Source organism: Strix aluco, chromosome 3, assembly GCF_031877795.1.
Source record: "Strix aluco isolate bStrAlu1 chromosome 3, bStrAlu1.hap1, whole genome shotgun sequence".
In the NCBI taxonomy this organism is placed as follows: Eukaryota; Metazoa; Chordata; class Aves; order Strigiformes; family Strigidae; genus Strix; species Strix aluco.
The window spans coordinates 128,755,703-128,773,112 of NC_133933.1; the positions used below are offsets into that span (position 1 = coordinate 128,755,703).

Here is a 17,410-nt window from a genome sequence, read left to right on the forward strand (position 1 = left end):
CATCAGTGTCTATATGAGAGCTAGATATCAATTTCTATTTTATATATTTAGCTCAGACGATCTTCCCCAAGCAGGAAGCTTGCTGCTCAAAGTCTCCAAAAGAAATTAGAAGCTTCTTCAGAGTGCTTGGAAACAAGAAAATACTAAAGGGGTCCAACCTGTTACCAGAGAGACCATGGATAGAGGGGAGAACCCAATTTATTCCTCTAATAAAGCAGTAAAAGGAAGGTCCATCACATACAAGAAGGATTAAAGTAGAACTGACCAAAGACACCAAATCACATTGTTGCTGTCAGCAATGTCCACATCATGTCATGGTTTCACTGGAGCACTACACTTTGTTTTCTCCAAGGCTGTGCAGAGGATGTAAATCACAGCAGTGGCTATGTTGAAGATTGGTAAGCCTTGATCTGAAGCAGGTTTTGTGGATTCAGCCCTAAGACACATTCCTCCTAACTTTGAAGACAGAGCAGGAACTCATGATTGACACCCTCCCTCTATCCCCTGGAGGTGCAGGAATAACAGAAACCCATGATTTTTCCCCCTTTTCACCAACCTATGTGGTTCCCTTCCACCCGGCACTGCAGGGTTCCCAGTCCATCTTCTGCCTGAATAGGGTAGCTGTGGAGAGACAAAGGATTTTGCTGAGCCTTGGGAGCAAAAAGGGCAAAAACACAAAATACAGTGAGAATCATCTAACCAAGGAAAGGTGTGGGCTAATTCATGTGGGCTAGTAATGCTTGGCTCCCTTTAGAAATAAGGGAGAGAAACAACCTGTCTTCCCACTGATGATCAGGAGTTCAGCAGTTTAGGAGCATGCCTCCCAGTAACACAAGTGCTCCAGCTTGACCCCTTGACCCTTGTTTCCAGAAGCTGATCCTGTTGGTGACCTTCAGAACCCCCATTTGACATAAAAGCTGAGTGGAGGCAAGTCTGGGCACAGGGTGAAGGTGAATAGGAGGACAAAAGTGTTTCCCCTCTACTTGCTCCTCTGCATGTCCCTAATCTGTAAGAAGGAACATGTAACAATTAAACCAGATATGCTGGTTTACATCAATCTTCTGGAGCTATGGAATGACAAGTCCCACCAGCAACTCACATTTGCATTTAAGTCCCTCTCCTGGGAGCCAGCAGGAATTTTACAGTGTAATAAGAGGGTCCACAGAGGATCCCAGGAGCCTTAGCACTGACTTCTGCAGAAGCAGGTTTTTTCCCTGGTTCCCTGTAAAAGCAGCATCCCTCTTTTCCAAGGCTCACAGGCACTGTGAAAAGTGCACAATTCATAAAAAGAAACACTGCTGCAGAGCCCATGACTTTTTTCTGAAATTCAACAGGGTGCAAGAGCCAGCAACCTGAAGGGTCACTTGCAACTTACAGGAGGCAAGGATACATTAATATCAATAAACAAACAGTGCCAGGGCCCAGGCACCAGAGCCTGTCTGCCTGTGCTATTAAATTTTTAGAGCTCTACTTGCCCAGTCTGGGGTCAGTTCAGCTAATCCACGTTTCAAATTAGTGTCTATATATGACTGAAAACAATGCATTGACCAGGGTCAATAGGCAGCTTGAAAATGTCTACCCAGTTTTGGAGTCTGAAGAGTTGAACAGAACAGATGTGGCCAGGGCATAGCGTATCATCTCTGGGGCAGAGAACAGCCCCTGACCCTGACTGGTTATGGCTAGAGGTACAGAGAGCCAGCAACCCTCACCCACCCCTGTCACAGACCATATGTCAACTCTCCATCATCTCTCTCCATCTTAAGTCAAAGCAGAAGAGCTCCAAAAGCCAATAAAATTTTTTGTGCACAAGCTGTGCTGAGCCCTTGCACCAACACAAGCAAAGTAAGTCAAGAACTGACATGCTTCCAGCTCGCCTGTCAGCAAAAGAGCAGAGACTGGTCCATCCATCTCCTTCCGCCATAAGGATAGCTGGCCTAGGCAAAAAATAAACAAGAAAGATGAGAGATGATGTGACAGATCTTCTCAGATGAAAACCTGACCCTGTTAAAATCAGCAGCCAATATTTTCAAATGTGACAGGAATTTCCCCTTACTTGTATCTAGTATTCATTAACCTTCTAGAAAACTGGACAAGCCCTATCTCTTATCTCTTCACCTGCAAAGTGTACTCCCAAATACTGTGAGAACCTCGCGTCTGTAAAGATTGTGGCAGGACCATCTTTGAGACACCCATGCCATATCTGAATGACCCAATATGTCCAGCCTGTAGAGAGGGGTTGGTAGTCTGAGCTCCAGGAGGACTATACCCACCTTTACCTTCCAGAAGCAGCAGGCAGCACGAGCATCATGCTTGTAGAGCCATATTGCTTCAAGGTGCAGCTCAGTTATTTCCTTATTTCACTGAGGAAAAACACTACAAACAACCTCTGCTAGAAATCAGCCAAGCTCCTAATAGCATATTCAAGTATGTCCACCTTTAAGAACCAATATGGCAAGAGACAACTTCCACTGGAGGGGAAAAATCAGGTGGGAGCAACAAATTCACAGTGATTAGCGTAATAAGCAAAAGTTGGCAATGAGTCTTTGAGAATTAACAGGCAATTAAGGGAAATATGTAATTAAAACCTGTAATGCAAACACTTTGCTATGACCCATGCTTCAGAGTGTAGTTTTATGTGGTTTTAACAAAAGAGTTTTCTTTTATTAACACAGCTTGCTGATATTGAGGTGCCTTTCCTTTTAAGGATGAATAGAAAAAAATTCAGTGCTGCAAAATGTTTGGTTCAGCATCACCAGACCATTGCACCCCACACAAAACATGGAAAAAAGGGTGCAGAACACAGTTGAAAACATAAAAAAACATTCTCTTTTTTGCTCCAAATCCTGAATCAGTGTGACAGAGTGGCAGACTGCTCTGGTCAAGTCTAAGTCCCCACCTGGTACGTAGTTAATAACACACCAAAAATGGGCAAACTATTCATGTGAAGCTACAGTGTGAACCTGTCTGGTAGGTTAAGATTTTGAGGCCATTTCCTTTTTGGCAATAACGAGGTTAAGCTGTAAATGAGTAATTTAGCAATGGAGCATGCAGGCACGTCCAACCTGCAGTCAGACAGACCAGCCTTTCTTCCCACTGACCAAAGGTTTCACTGTTCCACTAGAGGCAGGTAAAACAATAATTAATATCCAACAAAGATTGTTAATGTGCATCCAGTGAGCAAAAGTATAGGGCTGATAAATGAGTGCAGCTGGTATGGCAGGAATCTGCACTGGACTTTCATTCACACTAGCAGAGAATTTAATTACTTAGCAAGGGACATTTCCATTCAGCCTGAGAAGTAAAGCATCTAGTGGTCAAATATCTGTTGCTGCAATTAAAATTTCTAACTACTGAGAATACCCACCTTCCCTGGCTCCTGAAATGATCTTTAAAATGCCAGCACAGTAACTATAGATTAATAGTTTGTCTTTAAAATACTCACCTGGGCTTAGTTCTTCACTGCCATTGACACAAGTGCCAGGAAATCACAACTCAGTAGTATCTGAGAACACTTCCACACATATGGATATACACCACAGAGGGCAGGTCAGCGTTCATGCTCATTTTGGATTCACTGTGCTTAAAGTGCTGCTGGCCTGAAGTAAATTTTTAGAATCTACCTGCTTTGCTCTGTTGCATGTAACCATAGAAGCAACAGAAAATAAAAATCAAACCTTTCCTGAGAACAAGGAAGTGACCAGAGGGTTTAAAGCAGTGAACAACAAAGCCTTTTGTCTCAAAATACTTCTGTTTTTTCCTTCTGACTCACCAGAGCATCTGCTTCAAACTAATCGTTTTTCTAAAAATGCAAATGGAAGGGAAAATTTATTTAACTTTTAGATTCTGACATTATTTTAATTAGTTAAATTTTAATTTGCTAGCCAAAATAAAATCTACAGCAACCAGACGCAATTACAGTACAATTCACACTGAGCTGTGATTGACTGTGCTGCCAGTAAACAAACCAACTAGCTTAATGGACCAGTTGCAATTAGATTAACAAAGTTTGCTGGAGCCCAACTCATGAGCTGCAATAAACCACAAAGGAAGTAAATGGCAATTCTGGGCCAACTGGTTGCAATTTATTGCTGTCACAAAGGCTGATGGAAGAAATGCCAATTTACAGGGACTGGGTCAGATAGCAGCCTATATATAATTACCCATCAATATAATCCACATTGAAGTCCAGGGTCTCGTATCTTCCAGCAATTGTCTTCCCATAAATGTCTATTAAATTTCCTGTTTAAAAGGAAATGGAAATTGAAGGAAGTCTTTTAAAAGCAGAGAATTTGCAGATTTTGTGAGCCAAACAAAAGGAATTCTTGGTCTTTGCAAATTTTGCAAAGATTTGCCTAAGTGGTTGCACTGATGGCTGCTCTCAGCTTCTACCGTAGTTCAAGGTGACTTTGCACTTAATTCACTTTTCCCAAAACACATCTTTATTTGCCACAAAACAGTCCATTCCTGATTTTTTGGCAGATCTCTAATATTTGTACTAAGATGACAATTTGCTCAACTCTTATGTTAACACCACATTCTAACCAAATTCCACTGTAGAACCTCATGAGGTAACCAAAATGACATTATTGGTCATTATTGACCCACTAGAGAGGGTCAAGGTCTAATGAAGGACCTCAGCATAAATGTGGCCAGCTGAATCACTCCCAACACTCCGTTGACCACACTGGGTGACAGCTTGGTTCAGTTGCCTGCACAAAGGCATCTTAAATAATTTAAGGCACCCTATCCTCCCATTGTGGCTCCAGAAGGGAATGAGTTTTCCTGGTTCTGTGTCTCATCTACCAGCTCCATGCAGGTTCTTCATGCTCCAGGACATCTCAAATAGCCCTAGACACTTCGTGTTACTCTCATGTTCTTCACTGACTTCACTGGGAGGTCAGATATCCAGCTAACACATAGAAAACTCCATACAGACACCCTAAAGCAAGACATGAGAATCTGGAGGTGAACTGGAAATGATGGATGGACTTAGGTTTAGGAACATCTATGTGTTCTAATCATCCAGGTACCTCTCTGCACCCTTGAGAGACCAAAATATTTTGATTAATCTTAACTTTGGAAACCAGCATTTCAATTTTCTCTAAAGAAGCCTGCAAATACAAACCAAATAGAAACAGGGGGGAAAAGTCTTCCATACACCAGTTAACTGTTCAGACCAAAACCAGTGACAGTCTTCTCGCATAACGTTAAAGTCTGCTCTAAAGCCCCATTAACAAAAAGATATGTATGGCATTACAATATCACAGAATAGTAAGGTTGGAAAAGACCTTGAAGATCATCTAGTCCAACCTATCATCACCTAATAGCTAATTCTTCTTAAAGCTATTACTAAATAGGGTCAGATGACTCAAGAGTTGGGACTGATTAGACCTATCCATCCACTGAACAGCATTTGTCTACTCAGGCAGAGTTGGGCTGCAGAAGCTAAGTACCAAATAACCTTGTCACTGTGCGTTACCCACTTCTCTTGCAGCCAGTGCTGCAGACTCTCTTCCCTTGTGCAAACCCATTTTCCTGTTCAACATGTGCTTGTACATTAAGTTCTGGAGGTGCCCATCTTAATCCCCAGCAAGACAAATCCCTCATAAGGAGAAAGACAGTATGGAACATCAAATATTAAAGTGGGCTCCAGCTTAAAGAAAGGTCCCGTACCTGGGATGCCAGATGGTGGACTAATTTGGTAAACCACAGGTGTCTGCGCAGCAGAGAACTGCAAAGAGAAATTTGTAGTTAAATGGCAGTCGTTTGCGCAGCAGTCCAACAAGATCTGATTACACATTGCTCAGAACACAGTTGGCAACTGCATTTCAGAGATTCACACTTCAGATTTGATGTTTGAACTACGGTCCTGCTCTGAGAAGGGAATAAGTACAAATAACCCCTTCCTGCACTCTCTGCATTCAGAGTATGGCTCACTGCTATTTTTACATCCTTTTGTGCCCAAATTGACCACCCTGGTTTGAGTCAATTCCAGAAGATACCGTTTAACGTATCACAAAATTTCTAAGCCATGCTTTATCTGAAGGTAGGACCTCCATTTTATCTTGCATTATGGCATCATTTTTCTTCCTAATAGTATACTCTTAAAAACTATTTCTGTATCACAGAAGTGAAATACTTCAGCTAGCCTTTAGCAAGCTTTCTGGGTATCCTAAAGCAGCATAACAAAGAAAATGCTTATATTGGTCCATCTTAATGCAGTGTAATACATCAGAGGCATCTTTGGGAAAGCACCCACCTTGGCCTCTGGGGGAAAAGCAAGGAAATACTGGAAATCTGCTATGGGGTAGTATTTTTGACTTAAACAGAGTCAAAGAAGGATCAGAGAGACTGTGCTTTGAAGCAAGCCTCTCAGAAGATGGGGAAAACACAGGGACCCTTTCCAAGTAGAGGAAGGTCATCATCAGCCTCCCAAGTGAGACACACAGATACCTGACCCAGCACATGTTTTGGCTGTATTTTTAACAGGTAGAGCAGCCCTTTTGCCCCTTTTCTCCAGCTGAGTCAAATCTGTGAGACTTTTTTTTAACCAAAATTACTCTAGAAATTTTTTGTGGTTAGGTTGACACCAATCCTATTCAAATGCCATTGTGTGTGGGAGAACTACTCATCCGTCAAATGGCCAGAGGCACACATGGTCCTGCACATGCCATTAAATCACATGGAACTAATATTTTCTGTAAATATCCCTGTCCCTCCCTGGAAGATGGCAAACCAAATAGGACAAATAAATGGATAGCTTCAGCAACTAAAGAGTGCCCAAATCAAGCATCTGGATCCCAGGACCAAAGGAAATAAAAAGGCAGTGAAAACCTTTTGGAAGTGTTTAAAAGATTTCTGCTGTGGCTAAGGAGTTGTCTCCCTAGGTATTATCCAGTGCTGGGTTAGCTGCATATCATCTTAGAACAAGCTGATGTAGCTGACACTGTGGTCTGGTGTGAGTGGGAACATACAGGCAATGAGAAAGAGCAGGATATCTTGGGAAAACCACAAGAAGAGTTATGAAAAGGGAAGGTAGGCTCCTGGACTACAGGTATATGAGTAAATAAAATAACTTGGAATCTGCTATTTAGACTCATAGAATTGTTTAGGTTGGAAAAGACCTTATAAAGATTGAGTCCAACCGTTAACCTCACACTGCCAAGCCCACCACTAAGCCATGTCCCTAAGAGCCACATCTACATGGCTTTTAAATGCCTCCAGGGATGGTGACTCAACCACTTCCCTGGGCAGCCTGTTCCAATATTTGACAACCCATTCAGTGAAGAAATTTTTCCTAATATTCAGTCTAAATCTCCCCTGGTGCAACTTGAGGCCATTTCCTCTCATCCTATCACTTGTTACTTGGGAGACCTACCCCCACCTCTCTACAACCTCCTTTCAGGGAGTTGTAGAGGGCAATGAGGTCTCCCCTCAGCCTCCTTTTCGCCAGGCTAAACCCCAGTTCCCTCAGCTGCTCATGGTAAGACTTGAGCTGTAGATCTTTCACCAGCTTTGTTGCCCTTTTTTGGACACACTCATCTTCCCCACCTTCTTTTTGAGCCCTCTCCTGTCGTCACTTGCATTTACAGATGCTGCTGTCAGCCCAACAAATAGCATAAAATACTCATTTGCTGAATCAAATCAGACACCATTGCATATGTTGGAGCTTTTTCTGAGCTTTCCTTGAACCCCATTCACTTCAAAGCTCAGTCTTTTCCTTCCCTCCTCCTTATGGTCATGTTGAATATGAATGAGTAGCCACAAACTCCCTTCAGTGATGGCCACATCTAAGAAGAAAAGACAATGTGACACCATAACCTGGGCTGGAGATGATGCACAGAAAGAAGCCAAAACCAGCATGAAATCTAGGGCCACTAGCTGACACAAGTCTTCTGAGCTGTTCAGACTTGTTGCTGCCTGCAGCAGGCTTTTTCAATCTAATGTGGAGGCAAAATTAATTTTTAATACACATAGCTCCCAGGTCCCAGTCCCATAACAAAGAGACACATTGTGTTTTATTTAGCTTGGAATGTGCCTCATTAACAGCATCCCCTGGTGATTTTTCATCAGCTCTCTAAGCTAGCTGAACCACCCAGTGACTCTTCGGCTTTAATGTGCAATTCACTGAAAAGCCTGGGCTTTCTCGCTTGATACTCAAAGTTAGCACAGAGGTGGGACATGACTTCCAAACACACCAGGCCTCATCCCGAAGCACACAGCCATGGTTAAGGATTCTGCTCTGCAAGAGATATTGACACTGTCGTCATTAACTGGTCTCGTACCACCCCACAACCTCCTGAGACAATGTGCTCTGATACTGAGAGCCAAAGGGAAAATACTGGTCAGGGTAGCAAGCTCTCAAAATAACTGAGCAACAGATATAAAGTCACAACTGAAGTTTGAGCTTTCCAAATCCTGCACATCACAGGTGTGGAGAGCTGTCCTAGAGCTGAAGAGATGTCCCTTCCTGGAACCAGCTCTGCCCATGGGAGTATTCTTGCCCATGGTTACGTCTCAGTGCAGACTGTTAGCTGCCACCCTGCAACTTGGAGGGTAACACCAGAAGACATCATAGGGTCTCTGACACAATAGGGTCTTCTGACTGTGTGGCTTAAGTGCAGGGACAGGTAAATTTGGATCCAGATTTTTGATTCAGAAGGACCTCTTGGGTCACCTAGTCTATCCAGTGCCAAACTGATGAGTACCTCGATGCACCTACTTTTAAGGAACAGAAAGAGCATCCTAACTTCTTGTCCTGACATGCAATCAGATGTACAGTACATTAAAGATTATATTTCAACATATTTCCTGTGATACTATGTCTGAAGTTTGACTCCTTCCAATACCTTGAGTTCTTTAACATCACTTCTATACTTGCTTGGTGGTTACCTTGAAAGTATAGTTTTCTTTCTCCACCTTAGTCAGGTTGTTAATCACATGTCCTTTAAAGATCACCTCCACATAGTACAAACCCTCCTGGGGTGAAGGCCTAGTGGAAGAAATATGTTATATTATATTATTTTTATACAGATTGAGTTTATTTTTTAGGAAATGCCAGGTCCTTCACATGGTCTCCATTCTTAGCAGGTCTACTGAGACTTCAACCAGGCAAAGCAAATTTACACTGTGAACCTAAACGTCACACATATGAACCCAAACCGTAGAACAGTTTAAAAGAGATGCGGAGACACAGCAAGAAATTACAGTTAAGTGTAGAAGGTGATAGGACTACATCAGAACTCTATCCAAATTGTACGTTAATGCAAAACACAGACATGCTCATTAGACATGCTCAGACAGTAATTGTTATTCATTAGTACTAAAATAACCCAGGGCTGCCTGGATCTACAGGGCATCTTGATCCAGATTTGTAAATCAATGCTGCATCCTTAATGCACACAGTTTCTCAACACAGCATTCAGCAGAATTAACTCCCAGCCAAATCGTAACAGCAAGAGATGGAAGAGCCCCATTAGGGTCACTCTTAGAGCCTCCTGAGACACCCTTAGTCTTCCAGCCAAACAACCTTCTTTAAAGTTATGACAGGATAGAAAACAGGGAGCTTAGATTGCTCATCTGGTGCTTGAAACCATATTGGTTTTCTGCGCTGCTCATGATCTTGGACAGGTAAAGGACACCAAAAGCTGGTAAAATCCCTGTCAGGATTTTCTTGTGAGTTTTGCATCTAAGAATTAGATGTCTACAAATCTTTGAAGATCTAAGTCTAGCCTCTCCAAGAAGCCTCACTCTGACTCTCATGCTGAGTAGCCTAGTGCTTCATTAAGTTGAAACAAGAATAAATGCAACACAGCTTAGGAGGTGCTCAGGTGCAACCACAGTAGCAGCCACAGGAGATCCTCCAACTCCCAAACTGCCTGTACAGACACTGAAAGAAATTGAGGATCCTAACAGACAAAAGGCGAGGTCTCCCCACACTATAGTCATGGATCATACCTTGTTCTGCATCTTATAGTGGCTAAGTCAAAATACAGAGGAGAGACATCACATGGCAGCCTGGGCAGGCCTGGATTCACCAGGGACACCTCCAACTGGGATGCACTGGCTGAGGAGACACTTTCCAGCTGGTGGGATGTTGAGCCTAAGTAATCAAAGTCAATTAAAAGAGCTCTGTGAGGACAGGATCGCTCACATTCAGTCACGCATGACAAACATTTTTGAGCGTACAACCCAGCTTCTCTTTAGGAGCAATGCTTAGAGACCTTAGTCAGACTTTTTAAAATCATGTTTGTGTGATTTCATATTGTCATGGTTTAACTCCAGCCGGCAACAAAGCACCACACAGCTGCTCACTCACTCCCCACTTCATGGGATGGGGGAGAGAATCGGAAGTGTAAAAGTGAGAAAATCATAGGTTGAAATAAAAACAGTTTAATAATTAAAAAAAAATACAACAACAACTTGTAAGGAAAAGAGAAAAAAAATAACAGAGAGGAAAATAAAACCCAAGAAAGACAAGTGATTCAAATGAAAACAGTTGGTCACCATCAAACAACCAATGCCCAGCTAGTCCCTGAGCAGCAGCCCCACCCCGTCAACTTCCCCCTTAGTTTTATTGCTGAGCATGACACCATATGGTATGGAACACCCCTTTGGCCAGTTAGGGTCAGCTGTCCCAGCTGTGTCACCTCCCAACCTTTTGTGCACCTCCAATTCACTCGCTGGTGGGGTGGTGTGAGGAGCAGAAGAGACCTTGACTCTGTGTAAGCACGGCTCAGAACTAAAACATCTGTGTGTTATCAACACTTATTTCAGCACAAATGCAAAACATAGCACCATACAAGCTACTATGGAGAAATTTAACTCCAGCCCAGCCCAGTATGCATATTAAGATCAAGTTCATCCCACCATGCAACTGTATGGGGTTTTTTGCCTCCAATACAGTATTTTATCTCTGCCACATATATTCTATTGCAGAGATTGACAGTTATTGGGAGTTTGAATTGCCTTAGCCATCTACACTGGAAAAAAAACATGCCCATAGATACTTAAAGCCCCTGCAAAATTAGTTCAGTTTGACATGGTCTTAGCAGTTTCTGATGTCTTGCATAGTTTTGCCAACAGGACCTCAAGTTGGCCTGTGCTGTAAGGTGGATCTGCTTAGCCCATTTCTTTAGAAGGAGCCATCCAAAGGATCAAAGACTTTTAATCTTCAGAAAGTCAAGCTTTATCTGAACATAAACTAGCATGCTTAACTTTCATAGCATAATCAAACACAGCTACAAATGAAGAAGGTTTACAACCAACCTTCTCTTTGCTCACAATCTTCACAGGTGGTTCCCAGCCCACAAGCTCACTTTAAATGACATCAGCGGTTTCTCAATTTGCATTAAATTGCACATTTCCTCCTGGTCCCTGGAAGGTATTTGTTGCTTAGAGGTTGTCACAAATCTCAGTGGAGCTGATTCTCTGTCACTTTGACATGTGCTTTATAAGAGTTCAAAACTCACCGTCCAGGGTAATAGTAATCCACGTTCCTCCAGCAACACTGCCCTCTCGGGGCTTAAGGAGCAATCCTGTGGCTGTCACTGCAAAAACAAGCCAGCTACATCAGGTTGAAGTATAATGCAAGCATCTAAAAGATCTCATTCAGGACAGGACATAAGTAGTCTGAGAGCTGTCCTCCTGTGATCCCACCCTTCATCTCATTTCTCCTTCTTAGGCATCCAAATTAGTCATATTGCTTATCCTTTTTTCCCCAGCTGTCTCCCCTATGTAATAGTCCCGCTTCCCCTCAGGTGGGGTTTGATGCCTCCAGGACTTGGTGAACCAAGATACAGTCCGAGCCTTCTGTCCTCCTCAAGAATTAAAATAAAGACAATAAACCTCATGTTTATTCCTCCAGCTCTCAAAGAAATGTGTTTGATGACTTCTGTGCACTTTCCCAAACTTAGGGTTGCCCACAAAATATATCCTCTTCTGGCTCCAAGACAGCCTGTCCAGCTCTTTCTTAACAAAGTCCTTAGGAAAGAAACAGGCCTGGAAAGGAAATCTTGCTTCACGAAATTAAGTCACCTGTAGCTTGCTATACAATGCCTTTCATGAAGGCATCAAATTATTAAGGTAATTTAGGATTTATTTTGGGGACCCTCATCCTCAGAAGCTAATAGAGATGAACCACTGGCTGACTTCTTTTTTTTGTAGCTGATGTGTATTTTTTTTTTTTTTGTAGCCAATGATCTGCATTTTCCAGAGGTCCTTTTACAGTGATATCCAGTTTCCTGTTTAGCATTTCAGGAGATTTCCAATTTATTAGCTGCACATGAATGCAATCTCACTGAACACCAGTATTGACCACCCAAATATTGGACATGCTTGCATTATGAACCCTTAATATCAACATGCAGTGATAGGACTATCATCAAGTGAATGAAAAACAACAAGCGTGAGATGAACCCAGGTAGAACAGGGAAAATTAACAATGAATCCAGAAATCTCCACTGGCTATGGAAATAATGCCATGAAAACCACTGATAAGGGTGGACAATGTCCAGTATGCTGCAGTCAATATCCCATAATATTCAACACCTTTGAGAGATGCTTCTCCACGTCTCAGTCAATCTGAATCCAACCCACTGGCACTGGACTTTGCTGGTGTTGTGTGACAAGTGTGGTTGGAGTCAACACCTCTCTGTCACCCACCTGCAAAGAATAGAAGCTCAGCACTCAGAGAGGATGATCTCCAAGGGTTCATCTTGAGCTTTAGATGGGGATTTCACAAGAGTCTGGCTCCAGGATCATGGCTTGGAGCCTTCAGACCTTCCGTGTAACATTAAAACAGCCCCCATCTGTATTCTTTCTTCACACTGCAAATCTGTGGGAGAAATGGTCTGTGTTATAGCAGACAAGGCAGACTGCAACATGGAATCACAGAGAAAACACTGCTTCACCTCTCACACAGTATAAAGGAGCAATATATTGCAAGCCATACTCTTTCTCCTCCCACTCAACAGACCTATATAGAACATATGTCCCTCTGAGCAGACCACTTTCCAGCCAAGCTCAGGACGAGCTTTCTCCCACCGGGGCCGTGCTTCAGGAGACTGACTCTGATTAATCTTTAGGCACAGGTGAATTGGTGAAAGCAGTTACAGGATTTAGAGCCTATGGTGTTAAACTCTCCTAGCTCTGTGCTGCTTTGTGTGAAATTGTTGCATTTATTACATTAAACTAAATCACGCCATGGTCATTCGCCAGCTCCAAAGCCAAATGGCAGGTCCTGACTATGCTATTAATCTCTCTAGCCTTACACAGCTAGACCCAAACTGGGAATGGCCCATGCTGGCTCCTCAGGTGTGCCTAGAAATTGTTTGGAAGAGCACTGGTAGAGTTAATCACAACAGCTGTGATCTAAGAACAACTGTTCCAATAATTTAAGAAAATAAACATTTGAGTCCTTGTAGACTAGAAAGTTCCTTGGTCTTACTTGCTATCATAGCCAGACAGATCACACATTCCTTTCATAAAGTTCATGCCAGGAACTGTTACAACATTTAAAAATATAGACCATCAACTTCTACTGCCTTCACCCTGAGCTTTGTACTAGTATGGACATAACCATGGGTCAATTAATTTAGCCACATTTTTAAATGAGCAAGAACCTCAAATTCTCACCAGTGAGCACAGATACTGGAACACCTGTTTTTCATGGGGGACTCTTCCCCTTCCCCAGAACATATATTGGTTGTTAAAACTCAACTCGGACCACAAAAGCCCCAAATATAAAAATCATATGGCAAGAAGCTAATTTAGGATTTCGGATTGTTGTTATGGTAGGACCTAAAGGGCAAAATTCACAATCACTGTAAGAGACACTGTATAATCAGTAATTCTTAAAGGGAGAATTCATGTTCTGCATGCAGAAGAGATAAAAGATGCAAAGGCAGACAGCTTTTCACATTCCTGCTCCACCAGTCTGTTATTGAAAAAAAGACAAGAACAGACCTCAACTCTGTTAAGGCCTAGTTCTGCCCCAGGACGATGGTACCAAGAGCTTATATATTCTTCCTTCATTCATTATATACACTGCACCGAACTCAAGCCCTCTTGCATGTTGGTGTGTGCCTGTCAGGTCACCTGAAAAAAACCTTAACAACTGTCCATAGCACTGTCTGCTTTGCTGGCTCCTGTAAATGTCCATAAGACCCATCAAAATGAAGCCAATTAAGTTGATTAACAGCTACATTAAAGAAAACAACACTACTCAAAGAAAAGAAAAAAAAAAAAAAAGGCTGGTTCTTTGTTGGCTAGTGCTACAGTGGTTCGGAATACCTGATGCTTTAAGTCATTTTTAAAAGGACTGACACATGCAGAGAAATGATCTGTGGTCTATAGACACAAAGTGCTCTTGAACACTGATTAGAAGATGTAGTCAACTTGTGTCCAAGGGTGCTGGATATTGTTGGGGCACCACACATTTGTTACTTAAGAGGACAGGGAAGGAAAGGGAACTTACTTCTCTGGTCCTGTTTCTTTCTGTCAGACCTTTACCAGATAATGCAGTAAGGAGTTTCAAGGCAGCTGGTGAAAGGTTGGAGAAGAAGCATTCTCCAAGCACTTAGGGACACCCAATACTGATCTAGTAATTGGGTTATTTTTGATAGGAATATACTGACCTCATGGGAAAGGGAGGGAATGAATGGAGAACAGAAATAACTGCTCAGAACTGGTCAGCAAAGCATTTGGTGATAATGGCAGAAGAGGTCAAAATCCAGAATAAAGCCACATCCACCTTTGTTGCACAACCCAATAGCAGCAGATCCATAGAGCAAAGCCACCAGCTCTGAAGACCGAACATCCCACTGCAAGCATTCAGGGGTGTTACACACAGCACTAGCTCTACCCTAATCCCATGGACGGAACATCCATTAATGGCTGGGGTGTTATCTGGTGCATATCTTTGAATTTATCCAGAAGGATTGACATCTGTTCACTGAGACAGTTCTGTGATGTGAAACAAGTCACTTTGGAAGCAAGTCTTCTCATCTCCAGATGATGCGTCTTCTGGTCTAACACAGACACTAACGGAGATACTGTGCAGCCTCTAAAGCACCTCTGCCTCCCTTAGGAGTGGGGACTATTTTTGCAAAATTAAAGTGGAATGCAATGCATCCATAGCGAGTGTTCAAGAACGAAGTCTGCTGATTGGTTCTCTAGGAATGGCAAACCTTATAACAAAACTGATTTTCACATGCTTCCTTCCCTGTTGCTATTACCATAAACATGATTTTAGGATCATCCAAATAGTATATAGACATCATGGTCATGAATTCTCAAACAAAAAACTTCCTCAGAGCTGCTGGGATACAGAAGACAGAGATACACAGGGCTGTACGGTGGAAGAAGTGTGGGTTAGCACCCTAGAAAAGATGTAACAGAAGAGTGACATTCTTAGAGGTGAGAGTTGGGCAGAAGCTTTAGTTACCCCATAACTATGTCAAACACACTGTCCCCATAAAGCCAAGTTCTAAGTTTCTATTGTTTATTGTACCACAAGACCTACTGTGACTACTCTCCCTATATTTCTTACACATTTTAATATAACTGCAGTTTATAGGGGTCAGAGTCTAGAACCCTGATGCATGTGAACCTTGCATTTCAAAGCAGGTGTATAAAGGATCACTTAGATTTACTTTTCTTATTCTTATTAGGACTTTTTCTGGTATTACTTACCTTATTCAATTTTTTGTTCTTCCATTCCTCTGATGAGCAAAGTGCAGAAGCTCTGGCACCAGCATAACTGCCCCACCCCTTTGATGCCAGGTCTACTTCAGTCTGAGGTTGTGTTCGGCACTCAGTTCAGTCCCTGTGTGGGTAACAGAGTCACAGTGTGCTAAAACCCACTAGACTAGTTTTTTAAAAGTCTCAATGCCTGTCACAGACAGCTCAGAGTTGTCCATTGGGCACGCTTAATTATTAACCTAAGCAACTTGTTGTTATTAACTGTTTTGTTCCAAGTCTTTAATGACTGTAAGAGAATAACCTGGGATTGTTCTTCCACTGGTATATGACTAGATCCTCCAACAGGAAGACAATGAATCCATTTTATGTTCTTTTTCTCCCACAACATGGCAGAAAAACCAATGGAATGGTTTCTTAATATGTTAATATCCAATCTAGGAGTGACTTTCACAGCAAGTGGAAGTCAAGTTTTCCTTACATACTCTTAATTCAATTTTTCCATGGCATTCCCAAGAGTGTCTGCATTTGGCAGGAACTCTGCCCAAAGGGTGTTCAGCCCCCTACCACATCTCAAGTACCTATACCCCTGCAGGTCTTTATACAGTCAGTGGTGGAAAAGAGTGCAGTGGCCTTACACAGTGCTATCATTTACCCCATGGAGAGCCATGTGCCTTCACCAGCTGTAGGGAAGACCCACCTCAGCGTATATAGGATGCTGAACAGCTATGTGAACATCACCCCTATTCTCACCTCTGCACCCATCTATCTGAAGCCCAGATGGTTTTTGATGAAGCCACCAGAAACAGGATTTGTTACTGAGGCCCTGCACTGGTATGGATGCCTTCATGGAAGTTTCCACTGAAATTCAGAGGAAGCTCTCAGACACCACAGCATAACTACAGTTTAATGAGTTACCATGCCCCAGTCAAACAGCAGCAGCATGTATACGTGCTTTTACCTCAGCCCCAAAGGGAGGTGAAACAGGCTTGCTTGTTCTTCCTCAATCTCAATTCAGAGACACAGTGGCACAAAGTCATGGGCTATCAACCTTCATGGAAGTTCTGGAGCTCTGCCCAGCAGTGGAACCAATTTTGTTTGGTTCATTCTTAGGTTAAGCCTCAGTGTCTCAGCTACATATAGCAAATGATTACAGGAACCCAATGAAGGTTAACCCTATCCTGCTCACTAGTCTACACTCAGTTTACTTATGAGCTGGAATTACACTTGAAACATGGTCAGAAGGAAGAGCAGACTTAAAGGAATTCTCAAAAAAACAAAAAAGTATTGCCCAAGGAAAGACAGTTCAAAGATAACTTGAACACAGCAGACAGAGCCAGGTGCTGGTAACAGGGTCCACTGACAACTCTAAATGAGGAGATGGACCAGGTCCAGGGGGAGCCCACTCAGGAGTAAGAGGAGACAGGGCTGGATGCTCAACTACAACATAGGCCCATGATCTAGCTAGAAGGCAGGACTAAAGATGGGACTGAAGACCAGTACTCCTACAACATAACTCAGGGAGGGACTACTGGCCCAAACAGGTTAAATAGGGCTCCTGACCCATGAGCAGGGTGTGGTTGGGGGTCCCAGGTGAGGCTGATCAGGGCTATTAAGTTTTATTGCTGCCTTCAGAGTCCTGACATTTCTGCTCACTCAAACACTCTAGATCACAGTGAGCATCTGTCATTCTGTATAACATTTTATGATC

The 17,410-nt window shown here is 42.6% G+C and overlaps 1 protein-coding gene across 1 annotated transcript in view; it reads right to left on the reverse strand.

Annotated features, from left to right (window-relative positions):
• Window positions 1-15,829, reverse strand: part of PKHD1 (PKHD1 ciliary IPT domain containing fibrocystin/polyductin) — a 271,462-nt gene extending 255,633 nt beyond the window's left edge. Inside the window, exons 1-9 of the mRNA XM_074820252.1 lie at window positions 15,694-15,829; window positions 12,664-12,835; window positions 11,472-11,549; window positions 9,958-10,102; window positions 8,893-8,992; window positions 5,674-5,731; window positions 4,161-4,239; window positions 1,860-1,934; window positions 557-621 (exon numbers count right to left, since the gene is read on the reverse strand). Of these exons, the coding sequence (XP_074676353.1) occupies window positions 557-621; window positions 1,860-1,934; window positions 4,161-4,239; window positions 5,674-5,731; window positions 8,893-8,992; window positions 9,958-10,102; window positions 11,472-11,549; window positions 12,664-12,715 (652 nt within the window). The 5' untranslated portion in view covers window positions 12,716-12,835; window positions 15,694-15,829. The remainder of the gene's footprint in view (window positions 1-556; window positions 622-1,859; window positions 1,935-4,160; window positions 4,240-5,673; window positions 5,732-8,892; window positions 8,993-9,957; window positions 10,103-11,471; window positions 11,550-12,663; window positions 12,836-15,693) is intronic.
• Between the last annotated feature and the right edge of the window lie 1,581 nt (window positions 15,830-17,410).